This window comes from Empidonax traillii, unplaced genomic scaffold, assembly GCF_003031625.1.
Source record: "Empidonax traillii isolate 1590-97213 ecotype Southwest subspecies unplaced genomic scaffold, ASM303162v1 scaffold198:size1128796, whole genome shotgun sequence".
NCBI lineage: Eukaryota > Metazoa > Chordata > Aves > Passeriformes > Tyrannidae > Empidonax > Empidonax traillii.
Window position 1 is genome coordinate 1,080,313 of NW_020955391.1, and position 23,806 is coordinate 1,104,118.

Below are 23,806 nucleotides of genomic sequence, written 5' to 3' on the forward strand. Positions count from 1 at the left end.
AGGCCCTCTGGTTTCTTATACAGCCCTTTTTCCTCGGGCTGTGAAGTTTAAATGATACAAAGGGGAAAATTCTCTGTTGTTTTACGGCTTTTAAATTTAGGCTACATTAAAACTAACGCTTAATTGATTTTGATGTATCTAAAGCACTTTACTGTTCTTTTAATAATAATTTTTCTTTGTTCCTAGTTGTTCCCTTGCTAAGGGTAGTGCCTGTAATGTTAATGACTCCAGTCTCATTAGGGACTTGATAGAAGTTTTTGTTATTCGTCAAATCCCCCTCACTTGTAATTTGTTTTGTTGTTATAATCACTGTTTCAGTCTATCATCACTACTGGAAGATATTTACCACGTTTGTTCAGCAGAACTGCCTGTTAGAAATTAGTCCCAAACAGTGTAAGTAGAAAGGTTTGGTCTGAACTGATTGGGAATGTCTTCAGTTTGCACTGGACTACAGTACCCTTTTAAGCTCTCAAGACCAGGAATGCTCACATTTTCAGTGCATGTTTACAGTTTTCTTTGTTTTGCTATTTTTGATGTTCAGAGGTCTTTGGAAGCAATGTTCACTTCAACTGCTCCCTCAGAAAGATGCCTAAATAAACAAAAATTAGACTGTGTCCAGTTAAATCCTACCTCAACCTCGCCATATGTAGTGGATGTCAGGGATGAATTTAACAACTAATTATATTAGAAGCTTTTCGGATAGAGGTACAGCACTGCAGAACTGAAGAAGTGTATGGGTATGCATAAAATTAAGTTATAGGGCTTAAGGCAAAGAGATAAAAATAAAAAAGAAAAATAATTCCTTTAAGATAAATAATATGTAATAAGCAACTCTTCCTTCCCTGGTCTTTGAAGGTGATTGACTAATCATGCTTGACTAATCATGCTCTTCTGTATGACTCCTAAACTTCTGCAGTTAATCCTCCTCAGGAACATGATGTATTTTATGTCTTATTAGTTGTAGGTAGAAAAAGAAACCAGTGGTGCTGGGAATTTCTAGGTTGGTTTTCTTGTTGTTGTTGTTGCCTTTTTTTTTTTTTTTTTTTTTTTTTTTTTTTTTTTTTTTTTTTTTTTTTTTTTTTTTTTTTTTTTTTTTTTTTTTAAATTTGGTGTGGAAGTGGAACAAATAAATCTTGACTTACATTACTTTTTACTGGAATCAAGTCCTCACAGACTTTTTCAATGCTTCCTTATTTGTCACTCGAGGACTATTACATGAGTACATCTTTTGTCCTCACTTCTGTATTTGCCTCTTATTTAAGTAGCCATTCAAGATATGATTTACAGTGTTGCCAGAGCTAACAGTGCTCTTTGTTAAAGAAGAGGACTTTGGCTTCTCTTTCTGTTGATATTACACAGCTGGCATGGCTGGGGGCTGTGGGAACACGAGCAGCCATATGGCCCTGGGCAGCTCTGCAGCTGGTTGGGCTTGTCTGGTTCTTCACCCACCCACAGCAGGTTATTTTAGCAGCAGTAGATGTACCACAAACTCAAAAATTAATGCTGTAGCTTCTGAGAGGTATTTATTCATTCACATCATGGTAATTGTTTTGAAACTGCTCTTTAGCAATCTTTTACTTTGTATTCTGTAACGTAATACATCCAAATATAAAATAGGACAGGTGTACAATTTTTATTCCATAGTTCAGCTTCTTAATTACAGTCCAGAAATTTACAGGCATGTGCTCTCTGTAAACCCTTTAAGCATGTCTTGAAAACTTTAATAAATCGGTAAGCTGGTCAAAGCTTCTACAGCTGTTGTTTAATAACATCTAAGCCAACTATCTTAGACCAGTCAGCACAGAAGTTTATATTTTCCTTTACTTATTATAATTTATATATTACTAATTGTAGTCTATTGTATAATACTTCAAATACACACACCCGAAAATATTTTACCCATTTTTTTAGAGAGCTATATTTCCTAAATTACAATAACCAAAGAATCTGACCTTGATTCACAGAAAATTAGACAACTTCATTTTACTTGTTGATTGAGCTCTACCAGCTGCCTATCAGCCCAGATCATTACTGGCTGTTTTGCCTACTGGGATATTGGACAGAGATTACACAAAGTGGTCTTCAGCTCTTCTTGGCCCTTTATATATAATTTATAATAGTTTAATTGCCGGGGAATGTTTTGTCCTGAATGTTGTTTAACAGCAAGTGAAGGCTGTAATTCCAGACTCTCAGAAAAGTGAGAGAAATGGATGTTTTGCAGGATACCTGCAGGAAAGGGTGTTTATTCACAAAGATGCCTGTAAAATACTCTGACCATCAGAAAGGCTAGTTGAAAAATAGAAGCATCTCAGAGACTCAGAAGGGACCACGTTTCTATTTTGCCACCTAATGCTTGGTAAATCGTGTGCGTGTGTTTATGTGGACTGGACTGCTGTGAAGTGTTGAGAGATGTGCCGTGAACCACATTACCTGGAGAGCTGGGCAACACTGAGCTACTTCAGCAACAGAGTTTGAGGTGAAAAAGGGCAGGTCAGGCCAAAGTTGGAAGGAATGTACCCCTTGCCAGGACAACTGTGGAGAACAACCCCCAAAGAATGGATTTAGACAGCTATGGTGCAGATTTGTATGAAAAACTGGCAGCAGAGCCCTGATAAAGCATCTTTACTTTTCTAGGTGTAGATTAACATTATATGTTTTGATGTAGAGCAGTAGCTGCAGTAGGGAGGCTGATATCACAGGTATAAAGGAAAACAAGTTTTAGAATCAGAGAACGGTTTATGTTGGAAGCGACCTTAAAGATCATCTAGTTCCCTATGCCATAGACAGGGACACCTTTCACTAGACTAAGTTACTGAGAACTCCATCCAACCCCGCCTAAACATTTCCAAGGATGGGACATGCACAACTTCTCTGGGCAATCTGTTCCAGTGCCTCACCAGCATCACAGTAAAGAATTTAGCCTTCTCTTTTCCAGGCTGCACAAACCCAATTGTCTTAGCCTTTCCTCAATGGAGAGGTGCTCCATCCCTCTAATCGTCCTGGTGGCTCTCCTCTGGACTCGCTCCAACAGGTCCACGTCCTTCCTGTGCTGGGGGCCCCAGAGCTGGATGCAGCACTCTAAGTGGAGTCTCATGAGAGGGGAGGAGAGGGGGAGAATCGCCTCCTTTGACCTGCTGGCCATGCTGCTTTTGGTGCAGCCCAGGATACAACTGGCTTTCTGGGCTGCAAGCACACATTGCAATCACACATTGCTAGCTCACATCCATTTAGGGGGGACTTACTTTTGTATGAAATCCCCCTTCCTTGGCTGGCAATTCTTTTAAAAGTGCATTTGTACAGCCTTTACACTGGTACTCTGCTCGCCTAGGAACTTGTTCAGTGAAGGGACATGGTACAACTTCTATCCACATGTTCTGGTTACAAATAAATGACTCTGGAGGTGCATAAAAACAAATACGAAACCCATGAAAGGATTCCTGCCTAGTAGGAAAAGGTGATGTTTTACTGCCATCTCTGTGAATGTCGCTTTGACAATGGGAATCATTATAGATATTAACTTTGTTGACATGCTTGAGAATAAACTGGAGTGCTGTACATCTGTAAGCAAAAGCTGCTGCATGTTGGATAATCTCTCTTTCTTTGTGGTTTTTTTTTTAAAAAAAGCCCCTCTTACTCTTTGCAGCTTGACTAGAAGTTAACCTGTATCATGCATTTATCAAAGATTATGCATCCATTTCAGATTTGCAATAAAGCCTTCAGTTAAAGTTATTATAATCCCTTGGTGGCTTTCACAAACCACATTTTAATATAATTCTACTCAGTTTCTTGTATCTATGTTAGCTCAATACAGATAATCAAAAGATGAAAACCTGATGTCCAGACTAAGTTTGGCTGCTTCTAAACATTAGTACAAAGTATATCCACTGACTAAGATGCTTCCTGTTCTCACATACTTCCCTCTCTGGGTAGCGCTGAATATTGAAGTTGGGTGAGAAAGTAGATCACCAATGCAATTTTCTCCCTCAAAGACATTTGACTATCTGTGCTATGAGCTATAACTCTTTTATGAACAAAATTTGTAGTAAGACTGTCCCATAAAGACAGAATTTGTCAGGTGCATTTCTCCTCCCTATCCCACTGCTAGCATAAGCCATTGTAAACCATGTACCCTGAGGCAGAAAAGTTTGTGGCTCTGCCAAGTCAAGATCAAAGCAGTTTTAGTCACTTTTATCTTGAGGAAGGAATCTGCAACAGCAGAAACACCTTTAGCACAAACCAGAAAGGTGGGAAGAAAGAGGAACACCATTCTGGCAGAATCCTGCAGATGGGAAGCCATAGAAGGGACGAAACATCAAATAGAAAAAAAATAAATAAAATAACTGACTGAAATGCATGAAAAAAGGTGAATGCTGCAAGGAGCCGTGAAGGCAGAGCCACACCATTCTATTTTTTTTGAGAGCTGTATTTGATGTCTGAAGAGAAACACTTGTTATCTTGATCCACACAGGGAGCAGGCAGAGCTATTTCACACTGATCTGAGTTGACATTTCCTGAAAAATTTAGCTAAACACTTTTCCTCTTTCAAAAAAGCCTGAGATATAGAGAGAGATTAATCAGAGGTAAAACAGCGACCATAATGTTCTCCTTCTACATACTACCCACAAAGTATCCTCAGGAATGCCCACACATACCTTTGGTGGAAAACTCAGAACAAGCTCGGGGTCCAGCAAAGCGTTTCTCTAGTTGCCATCATGTATTTCACAATCAATACATTTCAGATTATCCAGTTTCTACCCTAAATTTAAGTCCTTGCAAGAGGACTTGATTGCCTCTCAATTCCTGAATATTGGTGATGGAAATAAACATGCAAGCTCTGCTATGAAGAGGTATCCAAAATTATCAGTGACCGACCTTTGTAGGTCATACTTCCTTCATATACAGAATTAAACCTGATTCCTGCTTCTTCCCTTTTACCACCTATTTCCTCCTTCCTCTCTCAATTAAACTGCCAAGTCCTAATCTCACCATTTGGCCTTTCACCTTCTTGAAAGCTCACAATTCCTGATCTTCTTAATCTAGGATCATTACCATCAATCACTCCTTTAGGCAAGTGAAATCTTTTTTCACAGAGGGATGCCAGAGGCCTACTGATCTTTCGGGCTGATAATATTGTTTTATTTCTAGTGCCAGTTGGGGTTTTTGACGAAACTGTGGCAAGTGGCATATTTTGCCGATTAGATGCTCTGGACTGATAAACAGAAATTTTCTTGAACTGTGGTTTTTTCCAGGTTGAGTCATTTACTGGGAGAGATGAAGGATTAACTTAATTAAATCAACTAATACTTTGACAAAGCATTAGGGATCCTGCCAAGGTTAATGAGGGCTAAGGTTAATGAGGACCAAGTTTTCCTTTCCTATGTCTTAATATCTTTTAGATAGTAGCCTCACCAGTCTTGCCTCACTTGCAGCTCCCATCACATTCCTTACACTGTCTATGATATCTATCTCAACACCCTGTTCATCTGCTTCTCCAAAATGGACCATTGGGACTTTTTCTTCATCTTCTATTGAGTACAAGCTTTTCTGCTGGCCCACTTTGCAAGGCTCCTTCTCATTCATCTGTTCTGCTAAGCTGGGCACTTACTACAGTGGCCACACAAAATAAACAAACTTCTCTTTGTGTATAATTAACCTTGACACTGCTGCGGTAACCAGACCTTTAGGTAAACCACTTGTGTCCTCTTTGTTCCCCTGTTGTCTGCATTGTTTTCATAAAAAATTCTAAGATAACAGGAATCTTAAAAACACATCAGATTGCAATGTCTGAACGCAATTTTTTCAGGAGCGGTTCCTAGATTTTTTCCCTCTAGCACTAAGCTGTCCATCTATAGTGCCAAATGCTAGAAACACCATCTTCAGAAGGCCTGTCTCAGGAGTAGTACCACTGATAGTAATGATACACCGAAAGAATTGAAAGCCACCACACAAAGCAAATGTATTTTCTGAATGCAGCTAAAGCTTGGGAAATGTGATGCATTTTTCTCAACATCTCTAGCTACACATTCCCACTGTTTGTTTTTACACAGGTTTCTTACTTTTTAGAGGTTTTTTTCCTATGTTCACATTTTCTTAAATCCAGTGCATTAGGAATTATGACAAGGAAACATGATATTACAGGAGACCCCAGGACAGATTTATGTATTAGATGTGGTTAAAAAAACCTGTCAGCAACTAACCACCCAAATTCACTATTTTCTTTTTTAATTAAAAATCTTCAATAGAAAGCACTACACACTAAAGACTTACTAAACTATATTACTTATTAATCTAAAAATTTCCCATCAAAATATATTATTTTTGCATAAGTTTAGCAAAACATTTTGGTAGACTAGACATAATAGCCAAGTATTTTTCCTTGTTACCTTTTGGTTTATATTTGCTAATTTTTTAAAGGCCTTTCAAAACTTTCTTTCAGACAGGGCAAGATCCTGAAAACATTATGTAAAAGCACTCTTGGACCCTTATGCTCTTCCTAAGAGGATATGAAACAGATTTGGAAGGGGGTTAAACAAATGAATTAATGAACATTTTAATACTAGTACCAGCTATAATAAAAGTTACTTCTGATCAGCCTGTTTTGTTTTCAAGGGTTTTGAAATTATTTCCCGAACAACCTTGACAGATTAAAAAGAAAAATAAAATAATTATATATATATATTTTTAATAGGCATTCTGTATTCTCTTAAAAAATGCTAGGTTAACAGCATTACAGTTGCTTTTTAAATAGAAAATGGAAGGACCCCTGGTGTCAGCCACACTGAAAGCCTCCCAATGCTGCCTTCCTAAAATGCTCCATCTCCAATCCATCTGGGTAGGTTAAAATGGTCCCACTCACTCACTCCCTTGCAGAAGTTATCAGTAAAAATGCAAATGAATTGTGATCATGATTTTGTTTTTAAAACCAAAGGTAACATCCACTCCTGCGGAAGTGCAACCCATCTAATCAGTTTGGTCAAGCTATTTATATACTATTCTTCTATGATCTTCTGTGGCATCCGATTTCACTGAGGTCATGGAGACACTGATGCCTGGTAAATTGCCAGTAATTAAAGGTTGTTAAGTGCTTGTCAGCTTCCTTTCAGACTTAGTCTATATCGTGAGGCAGACTTAGTTCAGCAGCTACAGACCATTCACAAACAGATAAAGCCCAGGAATAACGCATTATTATCATGAAAATATCCATACTGTTGCAGAAACATTTGTTCTAAAGCAATCTCATTTTTCTGAAATAAGACTGTGGCCAGTGAAAAGCAAAGCCTTGTCATGCCTCTGCAACAGGGCTACTCTCCCACACATGAAACACTTTTTTTCCCAGCTCCTCCTCTCTCCTTCAAGCCCTGTTCCTCAAGGCCTCTGTTTAGTTTAGATTCCGGAATATATGCAGGGACTGTGTGATTTTAGAGTTTTAGTTGGACTTGGAGTTTATTCCAGCTTTTCCAGTTGCTCTCTCATATCATAGTAGTTTGCTGGCCATAAAAAGAAGTCAGATAACTTTAACTGGAAAAAATTTAGAGTGGGTGCTGATGAACTCTTACAATACAAACATCTTTTAAGGCATGTTGATTAAAGCCCTCTCTGCCATAAAATAGTTAATTGAAAAAAACTGAAGCAAGTCATTAGCTGGGGAAATCAGTATAACTCCACTGAAAAGTTAAGCCCACATTAGTTAATGTCGCCTGTGCACTATACCTAAAATACGTTCAGAACTATCTGGTATTCAAAAAAAAAACCTCTGGGAAGAAACTTCAGCCTTTTGAAGAAACACATATTAGCATTAAATTCTCCTGGTGAAATACAAGAGGAAGATACGTCTGTCCAACCTACCAAATTGTTCATAGTTTGTTGAGTGGAAAAGATATGGCTGTAGGTAGAATTAAAGAAATTCAGAATGATAAATTAGTAATGAAATACTCTTACAGTGGAAACCTTTGGAGAACACCCAAGACAGAATTTAAATGAGAGGTAGTGATGATCATTTATTATTAATAAAACTTTTGTTGAAAGAATCCTGAGCAAGGACTGTTATCTTTCCCCAGAACATCTGAATGTTAGTTATGTTTTCTGACAAGGACTGCTAGAGTTTACAAGTAGCGATCAGCTACAAGTAAGGGGAAGGTTTCCTTTGGCAGTGCAAGGCACTGTGCAATATTACTCAACGAGGGCAGTAAAAGGCACAGAAGTTCTTTGCCCCAACAGCAGCCTAGTTCCCATTAGACATCTCAAAATCAGACCACTGAGATGCAGTCAGACACTGAATGATACAACCCAACCAATCTGTTCTGGTTTAGCAATCCAACCTTTGCTTCTCTATTTCGGGCATACAGTGTTTCTTCCAGGACTTTGACAGTTTGGGGCCAGCTACAATAAGCAGCTTGAGGGCTGCATTTACATTTGAGGCAGCTGTTTTCTTCCTTTTCCAAACCGTCTTTCCTCATGTTCAAGCTGCAAATAAATGCTGCTGTGAGCACCCCACCTGGAAAGGCTGACAGTTTGCATTGGCTAGACTTCTTCTGTGTACTGATGGCTAAACAAATCTGAAGTATCTGCATACCATAGCATTACTGCTTCTGTTCCCAAGTCTCATATCTTCAAATCAAATTTAAACAATACTTGAACAATCTCACTTATTTTAAAATCATAAAATGAGAAGTCTATCTCTGTAGATACATTTCTTTCAAATTATTTGAAAGATCTCTTCCCTAACTTGCAGCAATTGCTAAATATATGGATGCATTTCACAATTTTCCAAGTGCATGCATCCTGAATGCTACAGGATCTCATTTCCCTCCTAACAATTTCCTATGACCTGCAACTACAAGGTGCTGCCATAAAATAGCATATTGTTATTGGTACTAGGACCATCCTCTGGATGCAATCAATGCTCTTGTGCATAAACACAGCTTAATGAGAAATACAAACCAGTCACTCCTCTCCCTCAAAACAGTGTAGATTGCACATCAGTATTTTAGTTAGTTGGCCACCTCTTCAGCAATCAGAATAAGCAACTTAAGTACAAATGTTATATTTGGAACCTGAAAGGACTTATAGCACAGAGGATGTGATCTATCTGCACTTATGGTGCTTTCATCTGTGAATTCATCTTTCAAGGAAAAGCAGGCCATATATTTTATATAAATTTATACTTGCTCTTACCTTGAACAATCTCAAAGCTATCAGTCACGTTCCACACATCAGTATTAACTGAGGAGAACCACAGACACCCTCCCAAAGAAGTTTTAGAGGCCTCTCACTGCAAAGGCTTGATGGGTCTGAGAGACACTATAATCATCCGGGTGACGGAAGCCTGTTGTTACTGTGAGTTGTGCCTGTGCCTAAAGTACCAAAATATTGTAACATTTAACTTATTTGCACTCCTTTTTTGCTCCCTCATGACATCTACAATACCACTGAATTGCTAACTCTGCAAAGTTCACTTGATTTCCATCACAGGTTTCAAAGCCTCTGAAACCACCCAACTGATTTTGTGTCAATTTTTCTCTCCATTCCTATCTGTCAAGAGCACTGCAAGATCTTTCAAGCTGCACTGCAGGGAGTCAACATACTTTTAGGTGATGGCAGCACACCGATGTTAATTTGACTAATCTAGTTCAGCATGCAGTATGCAATTATTTCCAACTCTCCTGTTTTTTTTTCCCCAGTCTATTTTCAATTTAATTTATATATTGGTAAGGATTCTACCTTTAGAAAAGATAGGTAGTCCACGAGCCTTCCACTATGCCGCAGCTGCTGCTGTTATATTTGTCACTAAAAAAAAAACCCTCACTCTATGTGACAATGGGATTTGAATCACAATGGCTAAATATATCATGTATAGAGATTTGATTGCTTTACTTTTTTTTTCCTGAAGGGGAAAATATGAGAGCAAAACCTTACAGTTTATTCCATGCTTCACTACAGTGTAATTCTAGACCCTAAAATTTCTACCATTCCTAGTTTGGTAATGAATGGAATGTAAAAGGGAGGTATTTAAAATTAATTGCAGCAGTTCTGAGGGTTAAACCTGCTTAACCCAACTTTTTATTAAGATAATATCAACAGAGCATATATCTTGTTTAGGGAGTGCTGGGACATCATTATTCTTCTACCAGCATGTTTAGTTCTAAAACCTGGGATTTCTTCAGGTTCCTGTAGCTGTCATGCACATCATATACCCATCCCAAATTATAGCGCCTGTTCTGAGCTATTCACTACAGCAGGATTTGACCTGAGAAACTAGAGTTTTGTTTTACTTTATTAACTTGGAGTACTTTTAAACAGTTTTTAAACAAAGTTTTTCCCTTGACCAGCAAGGGAATTTTCAGCCTGAAGTTCTCAGCAGCATCCGGTGAGGCTCTTGGCCAAGTTCTCCAGATACTGTACATCCACAAGGACAGCCTGCTGGCTCTTGCTGTGGCATTTTCTTAATCCTCAGAACAGATTTCCTGGATCTAGGAAACTTAATTCCTGACTCCTCTGACCCAGATGCTGGCGAAAACGTAGTCTGCAGTCTGTACGTAAATAGGTGTGTTCATTTTTTCTTTTTTCTTTTTTTTTTTTTTTTCTTTCTAGGAACTGGCCTTGCTGTTAAATTTTTCTAAAACAGTCATATTAATATGTTCAAAAATCCACTGTTGAGTTTCAGATAAAGGATCACATCTGTTCATGAAAATCTTCTTCTCAGCTGGGTTGCAATCTATGCAGCTGCTGCTTACCGGATGGAACAAAGTTTTATCCTAGAGGAATGAAAAAAACCAGAATTAGGTAGCAAATGCCAAATCATTGGAAGTATTCTCATTTTACAGAACATGGATTAACACAGCCCTATATATGAAATGATTTTGTGGTCTCTGTGCGCTAACCCTGTGTAATAACCACAGCTATTATTAGGAAGCTGTAGAGAATGGAGTGTTTTCTTCCCTTGGGCTATTATCCTTCATAAAACTAGGGATTCAAGAAAGAAGGTGACATCATCTGGTCTTCCACTAACAACTACATAATATAATGAAAAAATAGAATGTCTTTTAATATCTTTCCATATCATGTATTTGCCTGGAGGCCATTTAAATGTCTGAAGTGATTTTTTTTTTTTTTTTTTTTTTTTGGATTTATTCTTGACAGTTTCATGTTTCTGGACACGAGAAGCTGTAACAATCTTCAATTTGGTGAAGACATTAAAAATTAATTATTATTTGAAGTGGTGGACAGGTGGACACAGGAATGATGTTCTCAGTTCTCACCCCACGCAAAGCAGACTTGGTCTTGATAAGACCAGCCACTGAAATATGTCCTCTCTCCTAATAAGATGGAAATGCTAATACTGATTTAGCTCCATATGGAGATTTTGGGAGGGTAAGCATGGATTAAGTTGCTTTTAAAAGTATGATTATTAATTTTATTAATTTTACTTAATAAAATGAGAGTGAATATTAAGTAACCTGACTGTGAATCTTTGTTAAAGCATCAACTACTCAGTTGAGCAGCTGGTAAGTGTGAGTTGGGTAGTTTCAACATACTTAGTTCATATAGCAAGTGTTTGGAGAGAGACAGATGCGGGAGTGATTAAATGGTTCGTAAGTTTCCAGGGACTATACTGCATCTGTCGAAATAAATTTCAGATTACTCTTGATAAACCACATCCAGGCTTTTCCCCTCCACACCAAACATGCCCTGCTTAGTATTTTAATCCTAATCCAGGATGTGCCTGCTTGCCCGGTTTGTGAGAGGGAAAAAAAGATCTACTTGTCAAATTGAAATTGATTAAAAACTCACACAACTGCTGTGGGTGCTGAGCAACAATCACGGAAGCTTCTCTTGAACTACAAATACCCCACGTTACAAAAAAAAAAAAAAAAAAAAAAAAAAAAAAAGTACGAAGACAAAAAGAAATAGCCGCTATTTAAAACCATTTTGAAAAAGAAAGGTGATTTTTTTTTTTTTAATTTAAGAAAGATGAAATTGATTGATTTTGGGGGTTGTGAAACTCTGGTAAAGTACAATGCCTCTTTTAAAAATTAATATATGCAAGAAAGAACAAAGGTAAAAGCATCTTGCTGCGGGTGATGGTGTTACATCTGCCTTTCACAAACACTGCTTTTTACTTCCAGCATCTGCCCTTCCCCGAAAACAGTGGGTGAACACACAGACCCACACACCCACACCCAACTCTGTAATTCAGAGGGATACCAACCATCACAGCTGACAGGACTAAATCAAATGAGTAGAGGCCTTTCCCTCATGTTCTACAAAGCGAGCAGGGAGAACACTTCAGCTTGCAAGAAGGGGGTAACTGTAATGTATCCCAAGGACTATTGTGTCCCTACTAGGAGGTGGGCCTGCAAGAACTCCCAAGCACCCTATGGGGTGGTGCAGACACCCATCTGCACCACGCTAGATTCCCCTGTCTTTCAAGTAAGACGTTGATGGAGTGGCACTGCCCAAAATCAGGACACAGTGACTGTGCCATGGCCACCTGCCCTGATGTGGGGCCTTGGGGGAAGGGGGGCATCTGGTTTTCCTTGCATTATAGCTGGGCATGAAGGTCAGCCAAGCTATTAGGAGGCCAAAGCTGGAATACTAGAAGCTTTAATTAGATAGCTGGTACAAGAAGAAAGGAAACAGCTTCAGCACAAAAAGCTTGCTATGAAAAACACTCCAGCCTTTCCAGAAAGCTGGCAGTTTTTCTTCTCACAGAAATATCCCAGGGATGCAATTTTTGAGTGAAGTATTGTTGGTGCTTTCTTTCAGAGTCTGGTTATTAGGAGAGAAGACTGTCTTTTAAGAATAGAGACATAGTTACCACTCTGGAAAAACTTCTGGCTGACTTAGCTATATATAAAGGCCTATTAATTTATAATCTCAAGCTTATGCTGACCTAAGGTCAAAGCCTACTGCTCTTACAGAAACAGGCTCAGGACTTTAAGGGGTAACAGTTGTGCGCACCCCAGCAAAGAACTTTACAAGAGAAATACATAAATTCCTCTTTACACCAATATTGAGAAATCACAAGCGCTACTGTGGAGACATTTCTGACATCTGAAAACAACAGAGGATTTTTTTTTTCCTTCTGCATGATGGCAAGCCTGAAGATTATTTGCAGAAGGAGGAACTCCTCCATAAGATAATGGGTCTTGACAGTTCAGGGGGTTGGTAATGAGACACAGAGCCTTTTTTATTTCTTCTAGGTCACTGCTATAACTATAGCCAATGTCAAGAGCAACTGGAAGTCATTATCAGTTGGTGGCTGCAGTAGTTTATCTGAAATTAGTTGGTAGCCCCAGTGCAGTTTCAGCAGGACAGATGCCCATGTTAGAAAAGCCACTATCACAATGACATGTCTCTCGTTGTCTGAGGAAATAATCTAAGCACCCACTGTGTGAAGAGTGAACTCACAGTTTGTCCCTAAAGCTGTCAGGAGACTGTGAGCAAACCACTGTCTTCTGGGCACAGTTTTTGACACTGTCAGTTTAACACCTATCATAAGCATTAGACTCAGGGTAAAACTATCGTGTAATTGATTTTGCACAATTGTTCCTTTTTAAAGACCTACTAAATCAGTCCTCTCTTGGATACCTGTGCTCTACAAATAGCACTAGCGGGCCTACGGCACATAAACTGAATCACACTTTATCAGAACAAATGTATTACCAGTCAGCCCAGAATGATGCTACATTGAAAACCAGAGGCAAACTCCTTCATTGTGAGGAACAGAAATTTGTAGGCACTGATGATCATTGGCTCGGCATGCTTAGGAATCTCAGATTCAGCGAAAAGGCTTTAGGCTTGGGAAGCTAAAGCCATTCTCCCAAATCTCTAATAATTACAGGTTACTTACATTTATCTACCTGATTTCTTACATTGCCCAATATGGTGTCAATATTTTTTTTCCTGGTTTTAAATTCTATTCTTCTACTTACAACCCATAGCAATGTTTGCAGTACTACTTGGCTTTATTCTTCTTACAGGCTTTTCTTAAAGGTATGCTTGGCTGTAGACCAGAATTTGGGATTGGTCCTAAGAAAATTGATTACTTAATATCGCAGACTTACTAGACTTTCAAATAGCTACTCAGATGTGGTTCAAACAGTATGGGAATAAGAACAGTTTTTTGACACATCTTTATGAGTGGTAGTTTGGGTTGCATTCATCTGAAAAGAATGTGGTTTAAACACTCTGCAAATGCACTGCAATGAGAAGCAAAGTGCCCGTAATGGGTATAAGCTGTAAATTTTTGCCAGAAGAGCACTCCTTACCTAAACTAAAATATTACGGTATTCTATTTGCCACTAAAATATTTAAGCTGGTTTTATTTGCCAGTATCCAAAACCAGGTTGTTACAGTTTTTATGCTATAAGAATACCGAATCTGAAATCGGTGCCTGGATTCAATCTACATTTGCAGCACTTTGTAATCACTTCACAGCCCGAACTACTTCTTACCATTGGCTCAAGGATGCAAATGCTCATGAGAAAAGATTCATCTTTAAACTAATAAACCCCTCCTATTTTCTGGTTTTATAGAAATACTATGGCAACATGGTAAGAAATGCTTCACATTAAGCATGTTATAAGACACTGACAAGCAGGGTTATTTTTCCTAAAGCATGAGAATTATTGGCAGGATGTGTATGTTACCATTAGGAAGCTTCAGTGTCTGTAAGCAGTGAAGAGAACAAAAAAGAGTTGCTGACCTTCTATTTGCTTCTTGCTTAACCAGACTATTATTCTTATTTATTTAGGGTACAGATTTAGTAGCATACCATCCTCTAGGTAAAGGGCTCTAGTACAGATGCAGTTAAACAATATACCATCCTTTATTGTATGTTTTTTGTTTGTTTGTTTGTGGGGAGAACACTAAAAATCCTATTGCCAAGATGCTTTCAAAACTAAGTAAGGATTATATCATTAGGATTTTGGAGGCATAGATGTGCCACCAAAAATCTCTAATACAAATCTGCCCTGTATCTGAGGAAATAGACCATGGGAAACAATACTACTTATGGTGTAGCCAAACTGAAACTAAGACTAAAGAAAACCACGTGTACATATTTCTATTATTCCAGTGCAGTTTCCTAATTTGAAGGTTTACGCAAACTGAAGGTTCACATTACAGTTAAGACTCTGCCAGTACTTCTACCATAACAAAACTTTATGGTGTTTCTTGCTGAGATGGAAATGCCTGTCTTGCATTGAGAACTTTTATATGAGCCCTGTGAGCCTTCTGTAAATTAGAAAGGAAGCTGTTCAGAGAATTTAATAGAAATCAGGCTATGTATTTTTTTCAACTGTAAACTTTTTTAGTTATCTGCTGTATTCTGTCCTCATCAAAGGTGATAAACCTTATAGAAGGCCGCTCCAGACCCACATTTTGTCTTATGGACTGGATATATTAAACAACAGTGACGTGCTAAATGTATGAAAGCTTCTTTCTTGCAGCTTGGGGAGGCAAAAAGATAAATCAGAAGGGTTTTGAAGCAAGAAGGTATTATTATGGCATTATAATGTCAGAGAGGCAGTAATACAGCCATCACAGCTTATCTGCTCTAAATATCTGGCATATACGTTCTCACTTTTTTACAGGTAATACTTCAGTTTTCAAGGGATTACATCTCTGGAAAATCTTGTGATGGACCTCCATTTGCAACATAAATAAGGTAAAAAGGCACAATACCTGTAATAAGTAGACACTCAGAAAAAAGGTCAGGGCAAACCTGTTTTTAATGGTTCTGAATCAGTTTTCTACTATATATATTTTCAAACTAGAAAGCAGTATTGAGGTTTATCTGGAAAAGACCAGTTCCTGGCACCTTGCCCTCAGCTTAAGCAAGGTGGAGGGCAAGGGACAATGGTCAAAGAAAACTGAAACATTTGTGAGAGGAATCCTCAGTGCTTCAGAGAAATGTATATCCTTATCCTGAATGGAATACAGAGCCTATTAGCAAAATTTGTAATCAAGGCAACTTGCTGATTAACCATTAAAAAAACCTAACAACAACAACAACAACAACTTGATAGCATTACCAGGACTTTACCATGAATGAGGCTCTGACAGTTTCTAGCTTGATCTCCTGTTTCCAGTGATTTATAAAAATGGGCTGAAACTCAGCAGATCAAAGTAGTGTCTAAGCTGCTTATCTTTAGTTTATAAACTCCTTCCTTCTTTGGGCTTACAGCACTGCTTTTAATGTTGGATTGGGTTTTTTTTTGTTGGGTTTTTTTGTTGGGTTTTTTTGAAGGAGATTTTTCTGCCACTTGTAATCTTGAAAATGAAGTAAAATAGTAACATATAACTCATGGGCACCATTTCTTGCTGCTGTCACATTGGATGAAAATATTTCCAACAGTACCTCTGTTAAAATGACACAAGTATCTTGAAGCGCCAGAATGGTAAAACACCTTTCAGGGAACAGATCCAACACAGACACCCTCTGAGCTGGATCACGTCCATTTTCATTTAAATTTGACCTAAATAGCAGAGTGTACGGAAGGAACATATTCTAGAGAGATTACCTCAAAATTAAATTGGAAAAGGATGGAGTGGATTTTAAAACAAACTTCTCTGATGGGAAAACACAAGCCTGTGCTAAACCGAATATACATTCAAGACAGTCTGAGCCTCTGAGATGCCCCACAGTGACTCTGACCTTCCTATAGCTCCAGTGCTGGTTTCCCTTCATCCCATGACAATCATACAGTGTGACAGGGCTACTGTGCGAAATGGCATCGAAGCAGAACTTCCTGGTGTGAAGTGGCTCCCCAGGGCGGATGTCTTCTCTCCAACCAAAGGTGAAGAGCTAGAAAAACAGACAGGCAATATAATGATATATTAATAGTGAAAAACATTTAAAACAGCACAAAAAACTTGATGCATTATTCCCTTTTCACACACTCTAGGTGCTGGTTAAACAAGATCCTGCCTCTGTACAGTTCAGTGATGCCAACTGCCTCAATTATAGTGCATCAGCAGCGATGTGGAATACACCCCAGGAAGGCACAATCCCTATGTCAGGGAAGGAAAAAATCTCTGGTGACACAGTACTGTGGAGAGGAGAGGGAATATGCTTTATTAAAGCCTTTAGTTACCCCAGTTAAAGCAGCACATATATGCTCTAGGACTTCAGCTACCTAAGACTCAGAAAGCTTCTGCCAGTGATGTTCCTTTAGCTCTTGTTCAGGTTTGAAGAAGCTGCCTAGAGAGATCTTCCCATCATAGCATCTTCCCTATGTTCAATGAACAGTTTCCTTCTGTTTATATGGGACACTGTCACCAGAACCTCTCAACTGTCTTTTTTCCCCCCAAACAACACATGTTAAATGATCTTCATCTTTCCACTGTGAAACCTGTGAGCTACAGGCAGCTTGTCAAAATCCGTTTTCTCGCTGCCTGAGAGGAGTCATGGAGGGTCACAGTTAATAGAGGAATCCTTCTCAATTAGACACCAGCTGTCTGAAGTGATGCTGTGACACTGCAGTCTTTCAATCATCAGATGAATGTGACAGGTCTGACAGCATCAAGTTTAAAGATGTGGAGTGAATTTTCCTTTCCCATGGACCAATTCTTGCAGAAAAGAGGCTTCAGGTTGTAAATTACTACCTAGAAGCTCTGCCAAGAGCTCTGAGGTTCTTTTCTTTTCTTTCTTTCTTTTTTCCCCCTTCCTTTTGTGTGAGTGCTATTCTTTGGCTTTCTGCATGACTTTTGGTTCTCCCTAGGAAAAAGAAACGGAAATGTAACACTGAGAAAGTGAAGCTCTCTTTACATGAGCAAACTTTGCAAGTAGAAACTGTTTAGCTGAGATGGTTCATGCAAGCTTTTTGTCCGGAGAAGCAGCTCCCCATACTGAGCCCAGACTGCCTGCAGCACCTCATCTCAGGGTCTCTTTGGTCCTCACCTAGCATCCTGCTCCCTGCAGCGTGTACACTCCCTGATAGAAACAGCTATAAATTGAAGCTTAATATCACATGGGGCTGATCCTGAATAATTCTGTGGTAGTTCCCAGGTTTTAACACTTTCATTGCTACAGTTATCTTGTTTCCATATACTTCCTAAAAGAGACAACTTTTAAAAACTCTGCATCTTCAGTGCTGTAACATCATCTAAATACCACATCTGAGAGGTGTTACTGCCTCTCTTGGCCTGCAGACCTGAAATACAAGCATATATCTGCTGTATATTGTTGTATTTCTTATTGTAAGCCCTTGTTCTCTCTGTGAACTGCTGTTACTCCCAATTTCTTCTGTATTATAGGTTTCCTAGAGAGCGTTTTCTTAATCTGCCCCTGTGTCCTGCTTATTTCTTCTTTCTCCCAGAGTGCGTTTTACATTTATCCCCACTAAAATGCAGTGGACAGCTTTAACCTCATTTTCAAAGCAATTTCTGCTTTTCAAAAGGTTAAATCTATTTTTCACTTTTCTTCGTGTTTCTTTGAAGCAGCATCATGGACTCCCTACAACAATAATTTATCATTTCACAAGCAAGGACAGAACTTAAGATTTGGTACACAAAAAACCTATGCTGCTGTTTCTTTAGAAAAAGAGAAGCCCGAGACAATTTTCCTTTAAGAAAAAAACAACAGAAGCCATTTTCTTTATCTTACCCTTTACCTTTTTACAGACATGTAATAAACCTAGAGCTGAAAGTGAGGAATGACAACTACCTAGATGAATGGTGTGGAACAGCAGTTTTGCGATATTCTCAGTCTCATCACTACAGCTAGAGAGGGATCCTATTGCAGGACCATCCTCATCTTTCATAGTAAGTGGCTCTTCAAATTTCTCATTCTGTGCAGGACTGGTGAGCTGAGGGGCCAATTCTTGCTGCTCTCTGGACCTTGGCTTGAGGACTACTACCCACTGAACGCATCTGTACACATGAAAGAGCTCGAGCTAGCCTTTAAATCAGATCATCCTGATCTAGATTATCCTTTTGCTCTTTCCACTCCTGTGTAGTTTCTGAAGGCTGCCAGGGCTGTGTCCGGTTTGCAAGTCAAGACTCGGTAACACAATGGGGTTTTTTATTCCCTTCCACTGAAAACCAGGATCTGTGCAATACTAGATCTCAATGTTTAGACTAGGACAGATTCTTTTTCCTTCTTCTTTAGCCTTCTGTTTTTTAAAACAGCTTTATTTTTAAGTCAACAAGTATGTCTTCCCCCTACTGATACTATTATAAAACCAGTCTTGTTAGGCACAGGAACTCAGTTTTAGGACTAAGAAAGAGAAGAGAAAAGATCAGAAAAAAGGTTATACTTCTCTATACACCCATCTGATATTAAGACCTTGCAATTACAGACAAAACACGAAGGCCTACAGTTCTTCCAATCTCATAATTCTAAGATACCCTACTTTAAACCCTAGTTAACACTAACTGGCCAATATAAATATTATCTCTCCACTGCATAATGTGCAACAATGCTACATGTTATTAGCTGGAGCCCTGAGTATATAATGCTCCACTTGTCACTTTGGATTTTGTTGTTCCTTTGTTAGGAACCCAGTGTGCCAGATTTTACAATAAATGGCTGAACCCTTTTGTACTCTTTTTGTACTTCATTCATTTCTGACTGCTTGTTGATTTGAAATAAGGCCACACCTAAATTCCCAGGCACATTCTTAACAAACAGCAGGTTGATTCTTCACCTGCAACACTTGGGGTTGCTGTTCACTGCTCCCTCCTGGGCCCAAGAAACCCTGTGTCCTGGCTCAGTGGATGCTCATTCTCCTTCTTTGCCTTCTCTCATACCTGAGTCTGTAAAACGCAGCACTATCCTCTGCATTTGCAATCAAGCAACCTTTCAGCCCTTATGCTTTGCCTTTTCATGTAGCCTAGCCCTGTCATGCAGTAACTGGGGAAAATACAGCTTTCCAGCTTCATTTATAATTGGCACAGGGCCTGCAGAATGATTGCCTGATACAGCCACTGGCTTAGGACTGTCTACTGGACAAAGGCCCTTTTGATACCATTAATACTTTCCAGCCTGACAACATTGCTCAATTACTCGCTGTCTGGCTGGGGTCCGTCAGCTGGCATTGTGCTCTGACTACAGCATTAGACTTGAGAGGACAGCATGTACCCCGTGCAAAGATGAAACATCGTGTTTCAGACTGGACTTTGACTTGAATTATACCTCCAAGCAGACAAGAAAGAGCTGGGCAGGCTCCGTGGCTACTTGCTGTGCTATGTTGGAGATGGTGCCTGTCCATCTATTCCCTGGTAAGGCTGGGGGACTTGACTAGAGACAGTGATGCTTGTCATTTTCCTCTGCTATTGTTTATCAGTCCAGCAGAGCCCCAGTTGTCCCTAAAGCCAGAAGTTAGCTCTGGAAATACAGGGGTGGAAGAATACAGTGTCCTGACATCCTCCTGCCCCTTTTCTTCCCCTATGGTTCTTAATTTTGGGAAAGCTTCTAGGAACCACAGTGACATTCACCCTCACTTCCCACCCATCTCATGTTCACCGGAAAGCCTGCAAGTGCCCCACAAACCTTTTGACTGCTGTTTGCCCAGCCTGTTTGTGCAGCCCTGGGGTGGAAGGTTGTCTTCCTCTCCTTGAGTCTGCAAAATGGCTGTGCCCCCCAGCACAGTGGCTGAGACTGTCAGCTTTCAATTCCTGCCCCGGTAAGATGACAGAACCAAGTGGTGCAAAGGATCATCTCTGTGCAGCAGCAGCACTGACGCCTGTTGCACTGGTCACATCAAACTACCACAGCTTGCCACTGAACTCCCTGGAAATTTATACCAGAAGTTACAAGTCCAGTCCAGTTCAGTGTCAATCCATGCTATTTGAAATATGGTAATAAAATACTTGGTGTTTTCATTAATACTGTTAGTTTCTACATGCATACGCAGAACTCACGCAGGCAACACACTCCGGCAGGACGAAAGAGCAGCTCTCTGAGGCTGGCCAGGAGTTTGGCAGTTATCCCCACTTTCTAACACAGATCATCTTCACAGCTTGTTGTGGCGCAAGTGGAAGACTTTTGACAAAACGCCCCCACCCCCCCCCCCTTCCCCGGGGAGGAACGAGAGGAATCCAAAGCGGAGGGATGGCTTTGGGCGTGGGACGCCGCCGGGTCCGTGAGCGGCCGGGGAGGAACGGGAGGGGGATGCGGCGCGTTGCGCTGTCCAGTGCTGCCCCCTGCCGCCCGCCCGCCGCCCCGCACGCCTCCCTCTCAGGGCACTGAAGTACGCTGAAACACGGGTTCCTCCCTAGCATCCTTCTCCCTTTGTGTCCCTTCCCCTTTGCCCAACCTCTTACTCTTTTCAAAGGATATTTCAAGTCTCTCTTTTCTCTGCTAACTCTTTTTCTTGTCTCACCTTTATATTCATTTTTTTCCCCTCCTTTCTCATCTTTGGCAGCCTCAGGACGCCCTCCCTCCCTTCCTGAGGAGGGTTTGGAGCTTCTAACGTTTGCAGATTTTCAGAGAACACTGCGATGGTCTAGTCTGGACAATACAACTTCCTTCAATTAACTGCTTGAATTACTGGATGCCTTTTATAAAACAAAACCAGGATTATATTTACCAGGTCTTGGCATCCTATCCCTGTGCAGTATCTTTGGTAGCTATCTGAAGAAGTCCTCTTTCAGCAACTTCCTTCCATGTTGGCACTTACCTAAATTGTGATAATTCTTCAGCTTCTCCGTTTCATGCACCTCTCCCCCTGCATTTCTCAGTACCCTCAGAGAATGGTTTCTTGACCTCAGCACTTCAAATACCCCTCAGAACTCCTCTCTCCTGAGCCTTTAAGTTTTTACAAAGTGCCATGTGTAACTGCCAGGTCAATTTTTCTCTTCAGCATATTTTTTCTAATCTGGGACCTTTTGCCGTGAAAGGCACACTCACTAAAACTGCTAATAAATGGTTAGGTTGTGCTCTCCATCTAGATTGTCTTTGCTCATATTGGCCAGACCCACAGCCTGTGGGTCATTTGCTGTGGCACTCCCAGTGAGTACAAATCAGAGCTCTTTTCCTCTGTACTTGTGAGAGATGATATTTTTCTACCCAACCAACCTAGATAAAAGCTTTTTTTGAGTCTTTATAATTCCTTGTCGTTCTGAAATGCTTTTCCCCTTGCTTTTCTCTATTTACCTCGGTTACACCTCACATTTATTTAAAATAGAACCACTTATTGAGCTTATTGAGATGAAAGCATAAAAGCAGACAAATACTAGAGCTTTACAAGCCCAGGTACTACATTAAAAATATTTTCAGGTAACTGAACCAAAATCTACATGTTTTCATGACACAGTGGGGGAGAATGGGGCATCAAAAAGCTCTTGGCGCATTGTAATTCCTTTTGGAAATTAAGACTAATACACAGCTCAAGTGGCAGCTGGAATTTCTGAGGTTAAGGAGTACTTTGTAAAAGCCATTAAAGCCATTAAGGTCAGTAACAATGCACAAATTATTTCTACACTTTGTTTTGCCTTAGGAAAGGGAGAAGCGCTCAGAGGAATGTTTACAGACTGGAAAAGGGAAGCAACAATTTTACTCTGATTTTCTTTCTGCTGTTAAAATACCTGTTCATGTGACCACGTTCGCTCGGAGCCATCCTTCACACAAATGTCTAGCCTCAGCTCAGTCCCCGTGGCTCCGTGTTTACTGTCCACACAGAGGTTGGCTGCCACGTTTCGAATCTGCAAAACCAAGCAGCAACATTTCACATTAAACCAGGCTGCAGAATAGAGCTTCCAACATAAGGGGGTTAGGAGTTTAACTCTGAAGGGCTTGAGACTGACTATTAGTTACATAAAACTGGTAGGAGTTATTTTTACAGGATAGAAAGCCATGTTCTGGAATGAACTACTCTTTTTAGATGCAGCTTCGGAAGCAGCAACGTTTGAAATATGCTGCTTAACAAATGAAAGGTGGGTCTTAAGAAATGTCTTCATACAAAAAAACTAAGAGAAAAAAGGTCTGAGTAATTCAAAGCTTGGTCTGACTGCTTCTTCCATCCTGCAAGAGCAAGAGGGAGAACTGCATTAGAACGAACTGATTTCTGTATGAGTCTCTCCCAGGCTTTGGAGCACTATGCATTAAAAACCTGGGCACACCCTGTTCCAGTTCTTGTTCTTACTTTGACACAATGACATCACTGCAGATAAGGTCACACATTAGTGCCTGAAGTGCATAAAATTAAAAAGTACTTAACAAATCTGTACTGGAACTTATGCTTAGCCATGGAGGTTCCTTCTGCATGCCTGCTGCAAACACTGCTGTGTAACTTATTCTTAAAAGGAAAATCTCATTCCTGAGACTGAAGCAACTGAGTAATAATTAATCTGTGACTATCAATCATACCAGTTATGTACCACTGCAGCCATGTATATTTTCTTTGAAACACTGGTTTGAAAAGGAGTAGGTTGTCCACTGCCACCAAAAAGAACAGAATCCTTGATTTATTTTGCAAATACATGCATATTTCTCCCTGAGTACCTTAGTTGGTCCAGTTAAAAATCCCTTACACATCTCCATAATGAAAAGGATTTCTTAAAAAAACTTGCCGGTCAATGAAATAAACAGAAATTGAGTGATCAAAATGAATGTACATGCATGCAGACATGCACAAATTCCGTAAGTATAATATATAGAAAGCAGGTGCATATTTTGACATTCTGGACACTACTTTGATCCTTATTTTTTAAAAGAAGCTAGATGCTGAATGGAGATACAGTTGAGTTGGTTTTTGTGGTTTTTTTTCATGAAAAATACTTTAAAGTCACTATTGTTGCCATAATATGCTAGACAAATGTAAGTATTGTCACTGCATACCTCATTCACATCCAAAGGAAA

At 39.7% G+C, this 23,806-nt stretch overlaps 1 protein-coding gene across 1 annotated transcript in view; it reads right to left on the reverse strand.

Annotated features, from left to right (window-relative positions):
- Nucleotides 1-10,257: 10,257 nt before the first annotated feature.
- Nucleotides 10,258-23,806, reverse strand: part of LOC114058990 (polypeptide N-acetylgalactosaminyltransferase-like 6) — a gene marked incomplete at its 5' end in the record, with an annotated part of 36,663 nt that continues 23,114 nt past the window's right edge. Inside the window, 3 exons of the mRNA XM_027886928.1 lie at nt 10,258-10,754; nt 16,661-16,810; nt 22,534-22,650. Of these exons, the coding sequence (XP_027742729.1) occupies nt 10,587-10,754; nt 16,661-16,810; nt 22,534-22,650 (435 nt within the window). The remainder of the gene's footprint in view (nt 10,755-16,660; nt 16,811-22,533; nt 22,651-23,806) is intronic.